At 42.1% G+C, this 13581-nt stretch overlaps 1 protein-coding gene across 3 annotated transcripts; it reads left to right on the forward strand.

Annotated features, from left to right (window-relative positions):
- The first annotated feature begins 3704 nt into the window (after window positions 1-3704).
- LOC133883960 (sister chromatid cohesion 1 protein 1-like) lies at window positions 3705-11181 on the forward strand. Of its 3 annotated transcripts, none has more exons than XM_062323371.1 (20): window positions 3705-3804; window positions 3976-4044; window positions 4137-4195; window positions 4283-4327; window positions 4417-4436; window positions 4551-4627; window positions 5874-5970; window positions 6120-6201; window positions 6281-6359; window positions 6481-6647; window positions 8129-8166; window positions 8258-8413; window positions 8514-8682; window positions 8793-8845; window positions 8952-9099; window positions 9197-9293; window positions 9576-9706; window positions 9806-9890; window positions 9999-10111; window positions 10693-11177. In XM_062323371.1, exons 1-20 carry the CDS (start codon window positions 3752-3754, stop codon window positions 10773-10775), a joined length of 1821 nt encoding a protein of 606 aa, XP_062179355.1. In that variant the 5' UTR covers window positions 3705-3751; the 3' UTR covers window positions 10776-11177. The 3 variants fall into 3 exon arrangements, with proteins under 3 accessions (XP_062179355.1, XP_062179356.1, XP_062179357.1); XM_062323372.1 differs by having other exon boundaries at window positions 9200-9293; XM_062323373.1 differs by lacking the exon at window positions 9999-10111 and having other exon boundaries at window positions 10693-11181.
- The last annotated feature ends 2400 nt before the right edge of the window (window positions 11182-13581 follow it).

Raw genomic sequence — 13581 nt, forward strand, 5'->3', positions numbered from 1 at the left:
AATAATCCGCACCCTTCTTTTTTGCTTGCTCTGAATTTGAAGGGACCAATCTAAACTGTGATCGTAGTTAGTCCCCAAACTGGCTTTGCCATCTTTTTGTTTGGTGAGGAGATACCTTCACCAATCAAGAGCAAGCGGTACATTCGCGTCGGCTGAAAGCAAGATGCAAGAGGCCCCGTCCGTTTCCTCCGCGGGGCGAGCATGGGCATGGTAGAGCGGACACATCACCGGGAACCGACGGTGGAGCTCGCGCGCGGCGCAGGCAGCACGGCGTGCCGACTGTACGAGGCGGGCCCCGTGGGCCTGGCTGTCGTGCGCCGATGACCTTTGGTTCTTGCCACGCGCGGGACCTCGTGGCGCCCGGCGAGTAGCGGCCGATCTAACCGCTTGTCCGGACGTGCCGTAGTGGGCCGATCTCTACCTCCTTCGTCTTATCAGCTTTTTTATATATTTCTGATTTCTGAGGAATGTTAGATGTTTGTTATATTACGTTGTGCTGTTGTTGATCTAGCACATTATTAATTAAAATAATTATATAGTTTTATTGTACATAGGTATGTCGAATAAGTAGTATTTTAAGATTTTTATGGAAAATATGATATTATTTATGCTTCGTATGGAGTAGATCTGTCCGGGTTTATTGCGGATAGGTATGATAACTTCACACCTCGTCACACGCCTACCCGTGTTCCACTCTGCAGTCTGCACTGTTCACTCTGCAGCAGCTGATCTCGTGTAGTAAAAAGAATTTAGGAAATGGAAGCATTCCTTTTCCCGGATCCAGGGAACAAACTGCACGTGTCAAGCTTGATTATTTTTGGGGCATTGAATCCTTGAGAAGCCACTGCAGCTATGAGGGAAGTAACAAAATGCTCGTAGCTAACTTTACCACATGAAGAAGCAGCATGCAAGTTAGCTCTTCGTTAACAAACAAGGGGCATCTTGAGCACTAGTAATGTGTTTGGTGCTGGGCTTTCAGTGGTCATTCAGAGCGTTGTCCCTGTACGAGAACCGCGACCTGGCCGTATCGGTACGAAACTACGAACCAGAGCCATCACACTCCACAAATTGTGACCCACGAGTCGCAAACACACACAGCATCCTAGAAAACGAGAGTTCCAGGCGAAGGCGACGGGCATTACAGTCCAAGCCGAACGAACACACGGACATGCTGGCCTCAGGGCTCCTAGCTGTTTGTCCACCTGCCCCATTATCAAATTTCTTACTCCTTTTTAAGAAAATAGTAGATGTATTTTTTAGTTTGGTCTGGAAAGTTAGATGCTGACAAAGGTTTTTATATAATTTATCATTTATAGCTATAAAATTTATAAAATATGAAATTATTTTGAACTGTGAATTTAATTGTATAGTTTATATATATATTTATATAATTTGATTAAATCTTAGTTGAAATATATATAATATGATTTTTATAAAAAATACGGCTATCATTTATCAACAGAACGAGTAATTTTCCAGCTCACATGTGCAGTAGTGTGGGCCGGGCGCCGCCACACTTTGCGTCACTTCATTCGAGGGCGTTTGCTTATTGCTCGGCTGCTGGAAGCCTGGAACGCGCACATGGAAAGGGCGGCAGGGTGCAGCGTACCCGACTCCCGAGGCTTATCTGCTGTGCTGTACGGGCACTGCACCCTACAGGTGTAGCAGTAGCAATGTTGGATTTCTCTTTACCAATCAGTGCCGTGGAGTGTTTCTCCGTTGCTGTCAAAACTTCCTGTATAATCATCGTGTGCAAAAGGGCATCTACCTAAACAGAGGATCTGACTCTGAGACAGACATGCCCGTACAGGCTTTACACGAACACACAAGCCTACCGCTGCACCATATAACCTTGGCTTGTCGTAAATTTTTTCATTCAGAGTGTATTTCAATAAATATTTATGTTAGAAAATATAAAAAAAAAACTCGCTGCACAAGACCAAGTCACAAGCAACAGCAATTCGAATCATGCATGGGCCATCGTCCTTGGGCTGTTGTCGGCCTCCAATCTTCACGCGGCCCAACTCAATGATGCAAAAACCTCGCTCGGTTGGCCCATCACGAAGAGCCCAAGAGAAAACGGAGTTAGGGGGATGAGCGGCCCACGAGGGGTGGAACACACGGTAGGTTACCAATTCTGCCCCCACACGCGTGAACCATCTTGCCATCCGCCAGTGGTGCAAATCGGGGAACATAAGGTATCATGATCCTCTTTAATTTAATTAATTATACTGGTTTTTAAAATTTTACCTAATTTTAAAAAATAATATTATTAATTAGGTAAAAACTAAATTTCGAACATGCATACGTAAAACAAACGTATCCTATAGCGTATCTTTTTTTTTATTTCCCCACCACCCACATATCTCTCTTCACTCGCACCTTCTCTCTCTTCCTCGTCATTTCCGTCCTCTCCTTTGCTCCTGCCGACGGCCACTCCCTCCTCACCCACTGGTGGGCAGTTTCTCCCCTCCCTCGTTGTCCTCTCCTTTACACCTGCGCACTCCCCTCTCCCTTGTCATAGCGACCATGACCCCTCCTCGCCGAGTTTGAGCAACCATCCGCTGGATCTGCTAGCGCGACATCGATTGGAAGCACACTAAGGCAGAGGCTGAGCCTTTGCGCCTACCGACAGCCACTCCCACCCCACTCGCCAGTGAGCAGATTCTCCCCTCCCCCCACTAGTCTCTCCCTCACACCCGCACCCTTTACACATCCCCTACCATAACGACCACGACTCCTTGTTGGATCTAAGCAACCACCCACCAGATTTGCTGAGATGAGATCGGTTGGGAGCATGCTGAAGAGGCCAAGTCTTCGCGCCTACCGATGGCCACTCCCTCCCCACCTGTCGATGGGTAGCTTCTCCCCTCCCCCCACCGGCCTCTCCCTCACACCCGCTCCTTCTTTCTCATCACAACAGTCACGACCCCTCCTCGCCAGATGAGTTGGGGTGAGATCACCATCTCTCCTTCTCTGCTCTACCAATTTGGTTTTGCATTTTGTAATAATTTGTCTATATATTGCTTTAGATTTACCGAGAAATATACATCAAATTGCTTTTCAATTTGATTTTTGCCTTGACATGGTTACTAAATTGCCTTTTGTATTCATATTGATTTGCTTACATGTTTTTAACAAAATTGCTTTTACATACTTTGAATAAGGGAAGAACAAATAGATTGTTCGTGTTCATTCCAGATACCGTTGTACAAAATTTGCTTTCAAGTTGCTTATATTGCTTGCACGAATTTACTTGCAAATATACATATATTTACCTGTAGTTTCTACTAATTTTGCTTATGATAATTTTTGCTCTCGTATATGATTTTGCACATCTTTTTATGCCCCCATATTATACTGGTTTTGCTTGAAAACAAGAAATAAATCGGTCAAACAAAGCTTTTGATCATAATATAATATTTATTCAAATTTGCTTATGGTGTTATGATGATTTGCTTGTTATTTATGGATACGAAGTGGTGCTTCTTGTTTGCACCCCTGCTCTAGCCGATCATGTAGTCGGATCCTAATAGTTAAATAAAAAAATATCAGTAAGTAACTTGAGCAATTTGCGCCCCTGCCCTAGCCGATCCGGCTCCATTCCTCCCTCACAAGCAAGCGAGAGGGCCGCCTCTCCTCCCAAAGCCCCCCACCACGTCCATCACCAAAACCCCCACTCCCACTTCGCCTCTCTCCTCCTCCTCCTCCTCCTCTCTCTCTCTCTCTCTCTCAGCGCGCGCGATCGAGAATGTTCTACTCGCACCAGCTCCTCGCGCGGAAGGCGCCGCTCGGCCAGATATGGTGCGCCTGCTCGCTCCCCTCCTCGCGCGTCTCAATCGCCTCGTCGCGGCACTAGTTGCGCTCGTTTCGTTCAATTCCTACGCGTCGCAATGCGTTTGGTTATATGCTTGTATGACTAGTTGCGCTTGGTTGCATCGATCAGGTCGATGATTCCGTTTGTTTCCCTCGCAGGATGGCGGCGACGCTCCACGCCAAGATCAACCGCAAGCGGCTCTACAAGCTCGACATCATCAAAATCTGGTGAGCGAATTGGCCCCCAACGATTTGGATTCCGTCCGGTTTGAGGTTTTTTGTTGTGGTGATTTTTGTTTCTGCATGTGCTTTTCGTTTAGCGAGGAGATTTTGAACCCGTCGGTGCCCATGGCTCTGAGGCTCTCCGGAATCCTCATGGGTGAGTCAGATTCTGCTGGTGTCCCCCAAATCTTTCATCGCATTTTTCGGGTGGGTTTTTAGGCGCTCTGTTGAGCTGCGTGAGCAGGTGGCGTGGTGATCGTGTACGAGAGGAAGGTGAAGCTTCTCTATGGTTAGTTGTTTCCTCTCTAATCGCTGATAATTTTTTGAATTGGTTGTGTTTTGGTCATCGCAAATTAATCGTGTGTTCCTTTCTCGTAGATGATGTATCTCGGTTCCTGGTAAGAATTAGTTCAGGTTTTGCCCAATTTTTTTCCTGCTTCCTGGTTGCTCGATCCATTTGATTATCCTTGCAAATTCGGTTCGAGTTATGCTTGTGCTAAACTCTCGTGCAGATTGAGATCAATGAGGCATGGCGGGTCAAGCCGGCCGTGGACCCCACCGTCCTCCCCAAGGGTAAAGCCCAAGCCAAGTAAGTGCGGTCTCAGTCTCCATGCCTTTCTAGAAGCTTCTAGATGATTACGTATTGGGGTTGAGGTTTCGTGCCTTTCCATTTGAGGGAGCTTGAGCGCACGCGCATGCTGGTGATCGTGTTGCCGAGGAGAGTTGGTGTTGTTTCCCAGCCGTCCGGAAATGGTGATTTTACGCAGTGCTATGTTCATCTGATTGTTAAGATCGGCGGCTGTTGCAAGTTGGCTGCGATCGATGTTCATGGGAGTTTTTAGGAGGTTGATATGTTGTCAGTGTGCTTGGGTTGAATTGGTATGTGCTGCAGTGTGTGTAGTGTAGTGTCATAGTGTGGGAAATGGAACTGGGAGTCTGGGATTGCCATGGGAGCCCGCCATCTCTTACTCACTTGTCTCTTGTGCTTGCTGAACGCAATTCCATCCAGTGTCTGACGTACAACTACAAATGATCTTCTGTTGCCTAGCCCAATCGTCCGATTGTTTGCTCAAATTCTATCCTGGCACTGCATATTTGGGTTTCAGGGGGACTGTCTGGCATGTGTGTTCTAGCTGCAGGTACAAGGGTCTTGGGCTGGCATTATCTGTCCCTGCATTTATTCAAATGCATTGAAGGCTTGCCAATCTCAATTCTGCTTGAAAGCTTGTGTCAATTGCCTTTTCATTTTTCAATTTTGGGACATGAGAATTGGATGCAAAGGCATTTGCATGAAGCAGATTTTGATGTACCGGTCAGTTTTAATCAACTCCAAGGTGCAAAGTGGTCTCTCCTTCCAATTGTGTGCGTCTGTCACTGGAATCCTTTTGCATTTTCTTTAGCGTGCTCATTTACTGGCTAAATGATTTTAGCAATGGGCTGGCTTAACAATATTGTGCTTGAGAAGTAATGTTATCTTCTGAGTGGCTTCCGTCTCGAGAACTGGAAATAAACATCTACTATCCTGATTAAATTCTTTTGGCAGGACCATTGCCTCTCCAACCCGTTATGGCTATGCTATTTCCCTTGGAATTTTATTCTAGAGCTGACGTAATATTTTCCATCGGGAAATTGACGTAATGCCTTTCCTTGTTACAAATTCTATGAATCAATTGACCTCGTTGTTAATAGCTTTTTCATGACCAAAGAGCCTTCTCAGTTTCTTCCCTCCTGTAAATAGCATGGAATGAGTATGAACGTGTGACAGAGAAGATTGTTCAGTGCTAAGAGTAAGAAAGTAATATGGCATGCTTTTCTGACAGTGGAACTTCGTGCAGGTATGAAGCAGTAACACTCCCAGAGAACGTTATGGATATGGAGGTGGAACAGCCCATGGTTTTCTCAGAGGCTGATACTGCCAGGTTTCGGGGAATGGTAATCCTTGTCACCTGTGTAATTTGGAAAACCCATTCTATGCATACGATACGGTGCTCATTTACAATTATCACCACGTGAATGAGCTTATATTTTTCTGTTTCCCGACTTTGGCCTGATTGTTTCCACTCTCCATCATACCTGTTCAGCGATTGGAGGATTTGGATGAACAGTATGTTGATGTCAACCTAGACGATGATGACTTCTCCCGTGCCGAGCGTCATCACCAAGGTTTGTCTTTCTGGCCTTCTGAAACTCTTTCTGTTTGCTTAAGGGATAGTATTTTCTAACTCTAGGATATTTTTCTCAGCTGATGCAGTGAATATCACCCTGGTCGATAATTATGAGTCTGGGCTTGCAGAAACTGATGTGTTCAATCGTTTTGAGAGGTAAAGAAAAGTTACATACTTATTTTAATTTACCATCTTCTATCATTGTGGTTGTATGCTTCTTTTTTCTTATTTCGTGTCCAGTACAAATATTCATTGTGCAACGGTGCCTTGCCTCCAGATTTGACATAGCAGATGATGACACCACGGTCAATATCACTCCTGATGAACACCCACAGGTTCCAAGTACGCTGGTTCCCTCACCACCACCTAATCAGGAAGACCCTCCTCAGCAACAAGAACAGTATTATGCTGCCCCATCCCCTCTTCAAGAGGAACCTCAACAAGGTTAAATCAAGCACATGATTTCCTGTATGGTGCTTTATGAAGTTAAGGCAGTAGTTTTGTAAAATTAGAAGGTTTTTCGGTTTTGATGCCAACAGACTGATTTTCGTGTCATCAAGACGTTACTTCAATGAAGGGGAACTTGCATCCAAAATCGTTCCAGTGCATTGACTTTTTTTTACTGTTTGTTCCTCACAGCTAATGACCCTTTGCACACTCTCTTAGGATATTCTGGGAAATATTCCGTAATGCACTTTTTTTTACTGTTTGTTCCTCACAGCTAATGACCCTTTGCACACTCTCTTAGGATATTCTGGGAAATATTCCGTTTAATCAAATAGCTAAAAGATTATCTTCACTCATTATCTTTCATTGCCTTTGTACATACTCAAGTGACTACAGCAGAACTCTATGTTTTGGATTAAGTAGCTAGGTAGTGCACTCTTGATTGCAATTACTGAGTCCGCAAAATTCTGTATCATATATCTTTTTTTTGGCAATGTAATAAGACTTGTGTATTTGCCTTACCAATCTTATATTTACTAATTGGAGGCTCCTTTTGGTGCCTTCACATTAATCCTAGAAAAATCCTAGAAATTCTTATAAAAAAGCAAAACATCCGACCGTCGAATTGATTGATTGACTAACTGTAACTATAGATCAACAACCAGAAGAAACAAAAGATTAAAAAACAAATCAGAGTCCAACTCTAAGACTACTTCCTTCCTGATCTTTCCTTTTTTTTTTATAAATATCCTTTGTCCAACAAGGTTACGTTAGCAAACTCCAACTTAGTTACGTTAGCAATAAACACACTTTTCCAAATCAATTAAAATATACCAATTAAATATACGTGTAATCAGATATTACAAAATTAAAACAACAGAACGCAAACATATTACGGATTATCACATAAAAGTAATATCAAAGAATTTATAATGTATCTCAAAAAAATAATATGAGATACGGTGACAATATTAAAAATAATAATAATTTCAAAAAATCAAGAAACAAATAAAAATCAATTTGCATAACACATAAAATGAAAATTATAAATTAGATCTATTCACAAATAATAAATATGATTTCAATATTATGAATAAAAATTACATTTATATTTTATATTCTAATATTTAAATATAAATAGCTGATGTATCTTAGCATACAATTATTATTAACATAGATATCTAAAATTCAGTTGTATGCTAAATTTCTAGCCTGTGCAATCGCACAGGTTGATGCGCTAGTAATTACTAACCACAATTATATTCCTGAAATTAAACCTATATCTTATTTTAACCCTTTCTACTTTACAAAAGAAAAAACTTGCATTTAGTCTCTCTCTTTCACCTTTGCGAAAATTTCTTCTTCAGTTGGCTAGTTACCTGATATAATGGAACTTGTACTGCTGGACATGATTTGACTACATTGTGTATATGCCATATTGGAAGTATCTTGTTCAATTACTGACAGTTCTTCTGCAGGGGGTTCGTTAGAGGAGCAAGAGGAACAGAATATGAAGGTAAGTATGATGTATCAAGAGTGATTACGTCTAGGTTGTAAATTGTGTAGTTTGTTCTTGTTTACCTGAGCTAGCACTTTTCCTGACACAGCGGCAGCAACCACCTAAACCATCAAAGAAGAAAGTACGCAGGAAACTCCCCCAAGTCATTATGGATAACAACCAGATAATGATCCCAGGAAACATATATCAAACATGGCTGAAGGACGCATCAAGCCTCGTCTCCAAAAGGCGTAAAGTTAACAGTGTATGTTTGCTTTGAATAACACGTTTTCCTGGAGACTTCTGTACTGATGCATTGAACTAACAGAAAATGATGTTTATGTTTATGTGAGTAATACTTGCAGAATTTTAACCTTATTCGGTCAACCAAGATAAGTGACCTCATGGACATGCCCCCGGTTTCTCTAATATCTTATTCAGACAAGTCACTCTCAGAATTTTATTATCCTAAGCCGCTTGTGCAGCTCTGGATGGAATGTACTGAAGTCAAGTCTGCAAAAGCTTCATCTTCAGGTCACTGCATAATTTGTAATTCTGTGTCACCTTTCTTGACTCGAAAAATTGGGCAATTCGAACATGCTTAACTAACTTAAAAACTTTCACTGTTTCGTACTTTCTTAAAGGAGGGCAACCTTCATCATCACAAAAACAACAGCCGAGAAACTCGCCACCTCAGGTTATTACAATATCTTTTATTTTTTTGAAAAAATTACCACCATTGCCTAAGGAGCCGATCATCATTATCATAGCATTTTTGTCCTGATGAGTGGTTGAATTTGCAGCCTGAAGGAGAATATGAGAGGGAAATGGGAGCTGACCCAATGGACTTCGCAGATGGCATTGAAAAACTCAGAGGAAACGTGAATGCAGAGTATGAAAGAGCTTATGATGCTCTGCACAGTGACCATAGTGTTACTCCTGGAAGTCCTGGTAAGTAGAAAAATAATAAGTTTAACTCGTGCTTCTCTAGAAAAATAATAAGTTTAACTCGTGCTTCTCTAGACAGTGGATGACATTGATCCTTCAGCAGGGCTAAGTCGCAGGTCTGCCTCAAGCTCCGGTGGCTCTGGACGAGGATTTATACCATTGGATCCAGAAGTACAATTGCCATCTGGAAGTGGAAGGTGACTGTTGGACTAATAGCAACGTGTGGCCTTTATTAGTGCTCTGAACTATGATTATGTGACCTATTTATACTGAAAAGAACTGGGCCATCTAAAGATGCTTTCATCATTACAGTGGAACCCCCTTTTGAATTATACTCGTTAGTGTAGAAACTGTAGAGTATAGAGCCTCCTTGATTAAGTATCAGGCAAAAAGGAAAATGGCGGGTCATTGATGTTAGCTCCATATGGTCCTTCAGTGTCTTAGTTTCTTAGTGTAACCGTATGAGGGTTATTGAACAGGTTCAAGAGGAGGCAGCATTCATCTGGAAGAAGTTTGGGGAATCTTGATCCAGTTGAGGAAGAGTTTCCACTGCAGCAAGAAGTGAGAGACTTCAAGATGAGAAGGCTTTCAGATATTGGGCCAACTCCTGGTTGATTGCATCTCTGTCATTTATTCACTCTGTTATATATAAACATGTGAAACTGTTTGCTCAACCAACATAGAATTGAACTGTTAAACTTTGTTTCAGACCTTCTGGAGGAAACTGAACCTACTCAAACCCCATATGAGAAGCGTTCCAATCCTATCGACAAGGTCACACAATCAATCCAATCGTAAGTATCCTGAACAGATTGCTGCTACTGCCCGGATAGCTTTAGTTTGTTCCATGAAGTACAACAAATGCACATACATTATCTAATGCTTGATTAAAATTCATGAAGGCACCTCAAACTACATTTCGATACTCCAGGTGCCCCTCAATCTGAATCACTAAGTCAGCTAGCTTATGGGATGAACACAGCCAAGGCTGCCGGACTATTCTATCAAATGACTGGTATGCATTGTTCTACATTGCTAATACCAGATAATGGTCCTTTAGTGTATAATCATCTAATGTAACTCGAGTTAGTGTGTCTCGCGTTGTAATGGTCCTCGACCAAAACTATTTCTTCCTAATACAAAGATACATAGCTCTCATACGTATTCTAGAAAAAAATACCAGATAAGAAATAGTGTGGTTACTAGAGTAAATAAGAAAGCAATGGTCTTACTGATTGCGCTACCTTTTTTGGCTTACTGATTATTCCTTGTTTCTGTAATTAGTTCAGCTTACACTTCGGACGCTGTGCATGCATGCTTTCCTTTTGTTGGTAGGAAATTTGGCAAGCCTTCTTGAATTTATTATCGTAGTGGTTTCTTAAATGTTTTCTCTGTATGACAGTAAATATTCACATACCCAAGGTGTTAAAGAATAGAATAAATTTCGTACAATCCGATCCTAGGACGGATAACTGAGGAACACAGAGTTTGCTTGAAATCTTAGACACTGGCGGATCAGATGTTTATGATAGTACTCCATTTAATTGTGTTGCTAGAATGGAACATATTATTTACTGAGGAATATTTGTTCTGCAGTTTTAGCAACTTTTGATTACATCAAGGTTACTCAGCTGGAACCATACGGAGACATCTTGATCTCCAGAGGGGCAAAGATGTGAATTGGTGCGAGAAATGCTCGAAACAGTCCTGCACATCTCGTGTCAATATTATACGTTTAGTTCTGCACAGGAGGTCTTGTAGGTAATATGATTATATCTGCTGAAGAAAAGGAAGCGAGTTTTTAAGCACCAGTTTTGTGTTAAGTGACAAAAAAATTTCTAAGCTATGCTGATCTGAGAGGTTTGATAGGTGGTATAGGATTGAAATTACATGAAATATACATAGCCAGGGGATCTATTGTACTGTATACGCTTTTTTTTTTTTTGAGGAATCAGGATTGTATTGAAATCAAAGACACGTAACAGAGATGGGAGTAAAATTTTCCCATTGAAAGTTTCGTAACGCCAAAACGACTGCACAGGGAGTGCGGTGTGAGATCAAGCTTACTAGGGTAGGTTGGGGTTTCTTTGGTATAAGAACAATATCTGTGTTGTTAGGCTTTGGTAAAGTACCTGCGCGGTAGAAGTCGGTGATGATCAAGCGCATGGACATCAAGCTTGATCCACTCCCAAGCGTCCGGTACAAAGGGCTTGGATTGGGATTGTAGCCAGACTACTCTAGCTGTATCATTGTAGTCTGGTTCCATCAACCACCAATTTTCAAACCGGAAACGCCTTCTGGGTTTTTGTATCTTGGAGTCTGAGATCGCTAGGATTGGGCAGTGGTCACTGTGAAGCATTGGGAGGTGATAAACAGCAATGTTGGGGAAGATCTGTGGCCATTTGTCATTTGCTAAACAACGATCGAAACGCTCAAAAGTAGGGCTAGTAGCAAATCTTTTATTACTCCATGTGTAATTCGGCCCACTGTAACCCAAATCAATGAAACCACATTGTTTGACAAGCATACAAAAAATGTCAGATGAGAGATAAACTAGTAGCACCAGGACCCCATTTTTCATTCACATTCATGATACTGTTCAGATCCCCCATGCAAAAGGTGGGTTAAAGTGGACTTTGTGCAGCAAAAGAGTGAACATCCTGCCAGATGGAACTAGTGCACAAAGTGATGGGGTCTCCATATATACAGACTAGCTCGAAACTAACATTAGCAGAAATTTGTACAATATTAGCTAAGACATAATGACTAGTGGAGGTGACCATTTGGACATCCATGTCGTCCTGCAACATGACCCATAGATCACCCCAGAGGCCGATCGCCTGAACTACAAAACTATCACGCACAGAAAAATGATTGGTAAGTTGAGCAGCCGTGATTCTATAATTGTGGGTTTCAGATATGAATATTACATGGGCATGTGTTGAAGACGTAGAATTATGTGTTTCAGATATGAAGATTAAATAGGTATGTGTTGAAGACGTAGAATTATGGGTTTCAGATATGAAGATTACATGGGCATGTGTACTGAAGACATTAGGCAGTTCCAGCTGAGTAGACTCATGGCTGGGTAGCGCCCTCGAAGCCAGCGCCATAACATTCATAGTAGAGCTGCCATCAAAGCGAGCAGCGTGGTGCTGAGCTCGGCTGTGAGCGTCAAGAGCTTGGAGATGTTCAATCACAGCTTGACGCTAGGCTGGGGTGAGGGGAAGCACATCGTTAGGATAAAAAAAATCAGACCCAATGAGCAGGCTCCACGATATAGGGTTCTCTGGAACTGCTCCATCTGGGAGAGAGGAGGTGCATCTCCCATTCGAACCCAAATTCTTCATGGTGGAGGAGATCGTCCGGGGCGTTGTTGGATCTGTATACTTCAGATGAAATAGTCAATTTTTTACCCCTTACCTTGTTGTAATATTTGCGATATAAGGAACATATATATACATATTCCAGATGACATATAATAAGAGTAGAATGAACCACATAACAAATACATGAATATAGTAACAATGACTGTCATAATGAAATAACAGAACATAATAAATATGTATCTGAATCTGAACTGAACTTGATGTATTATTGAAATGGCTCTCAGATCATTATTATCAGGTGGCCTCAAATCTTTAAAGATTTGTACCATAACTGATCTAATCAACATTTCACCAATTAAATTAGAACATGAGATCACACCTAGATAGTATTCTTGATCTACTGAGCTCTGAAAATAGCATACACTTGGGCAAAAGAACAGTACCAGAATAAACTGATGACAGGACAGTAACTTAACCAAAAGGTCTCTCAACAGCACAACCCATAGGCGCATGGAACATACAAGTGACAGAAATAATGCCATAGTATGCTGTGGACTAAAGCAAGGTCACCAAAGCACATATCACAGTACAGATCACAGTTTAATGTTCCTGCCCAAGTGCAGCTCTCAAGACAGTGACAACAAATGATGGTAATTCAAGATCGATAGACAGAGAGTAATCTTGACAAACAAACTCAAAATCAAGTCACTGTCTAGAACTAATCAGAGCATCAAGAATACATCTATTGTACTCAACATCCTAATTTAATCTCATTAAATTGGATCATCACAGAGCATGGTACATGAGCATTCAACAGTTCAGATCAGAGAGAAAAACTCACAGAGAGAGTGATGCAAGTGAATCAGTCACAGAGGATAAGCACGGCGAGGAAGCCGCTGCCCCAGAAATCCAATTCGCCGTCGTTGACGCCGACGTGGAAGACGGAGGTACAAATCCTCACCGCATCGCGGACGGCGCGTGCGGGCAAGCCTGGACAATCGCAACACCAAAGAGCACCAAACAAAGAACTCCCCCACCGATTCCTTCCAGTATAAAAATCACCAACACACAGCCCAAGCTCCACTCGGATTGTGCTCAGGAGATGATTCTCAGGACCAAAGAAGAAAATCAGTGAGAAAGAACAAGAGTATGGAGG

The sequence above is a fragment of the Phragmites australis genome, chromosome 11, assembly GCF_958298935.1.
Source record: "Phragmites australis chromosome 11, lpPhrAust1.1, whole genome shotgun sequence".
NCBI classification, from domain to species: Eukaryota; Viridiplantae; Streptophyta; class Magnoliopsida; order Poales; family Poaceae; genus Phragmites; species Phragmites australis.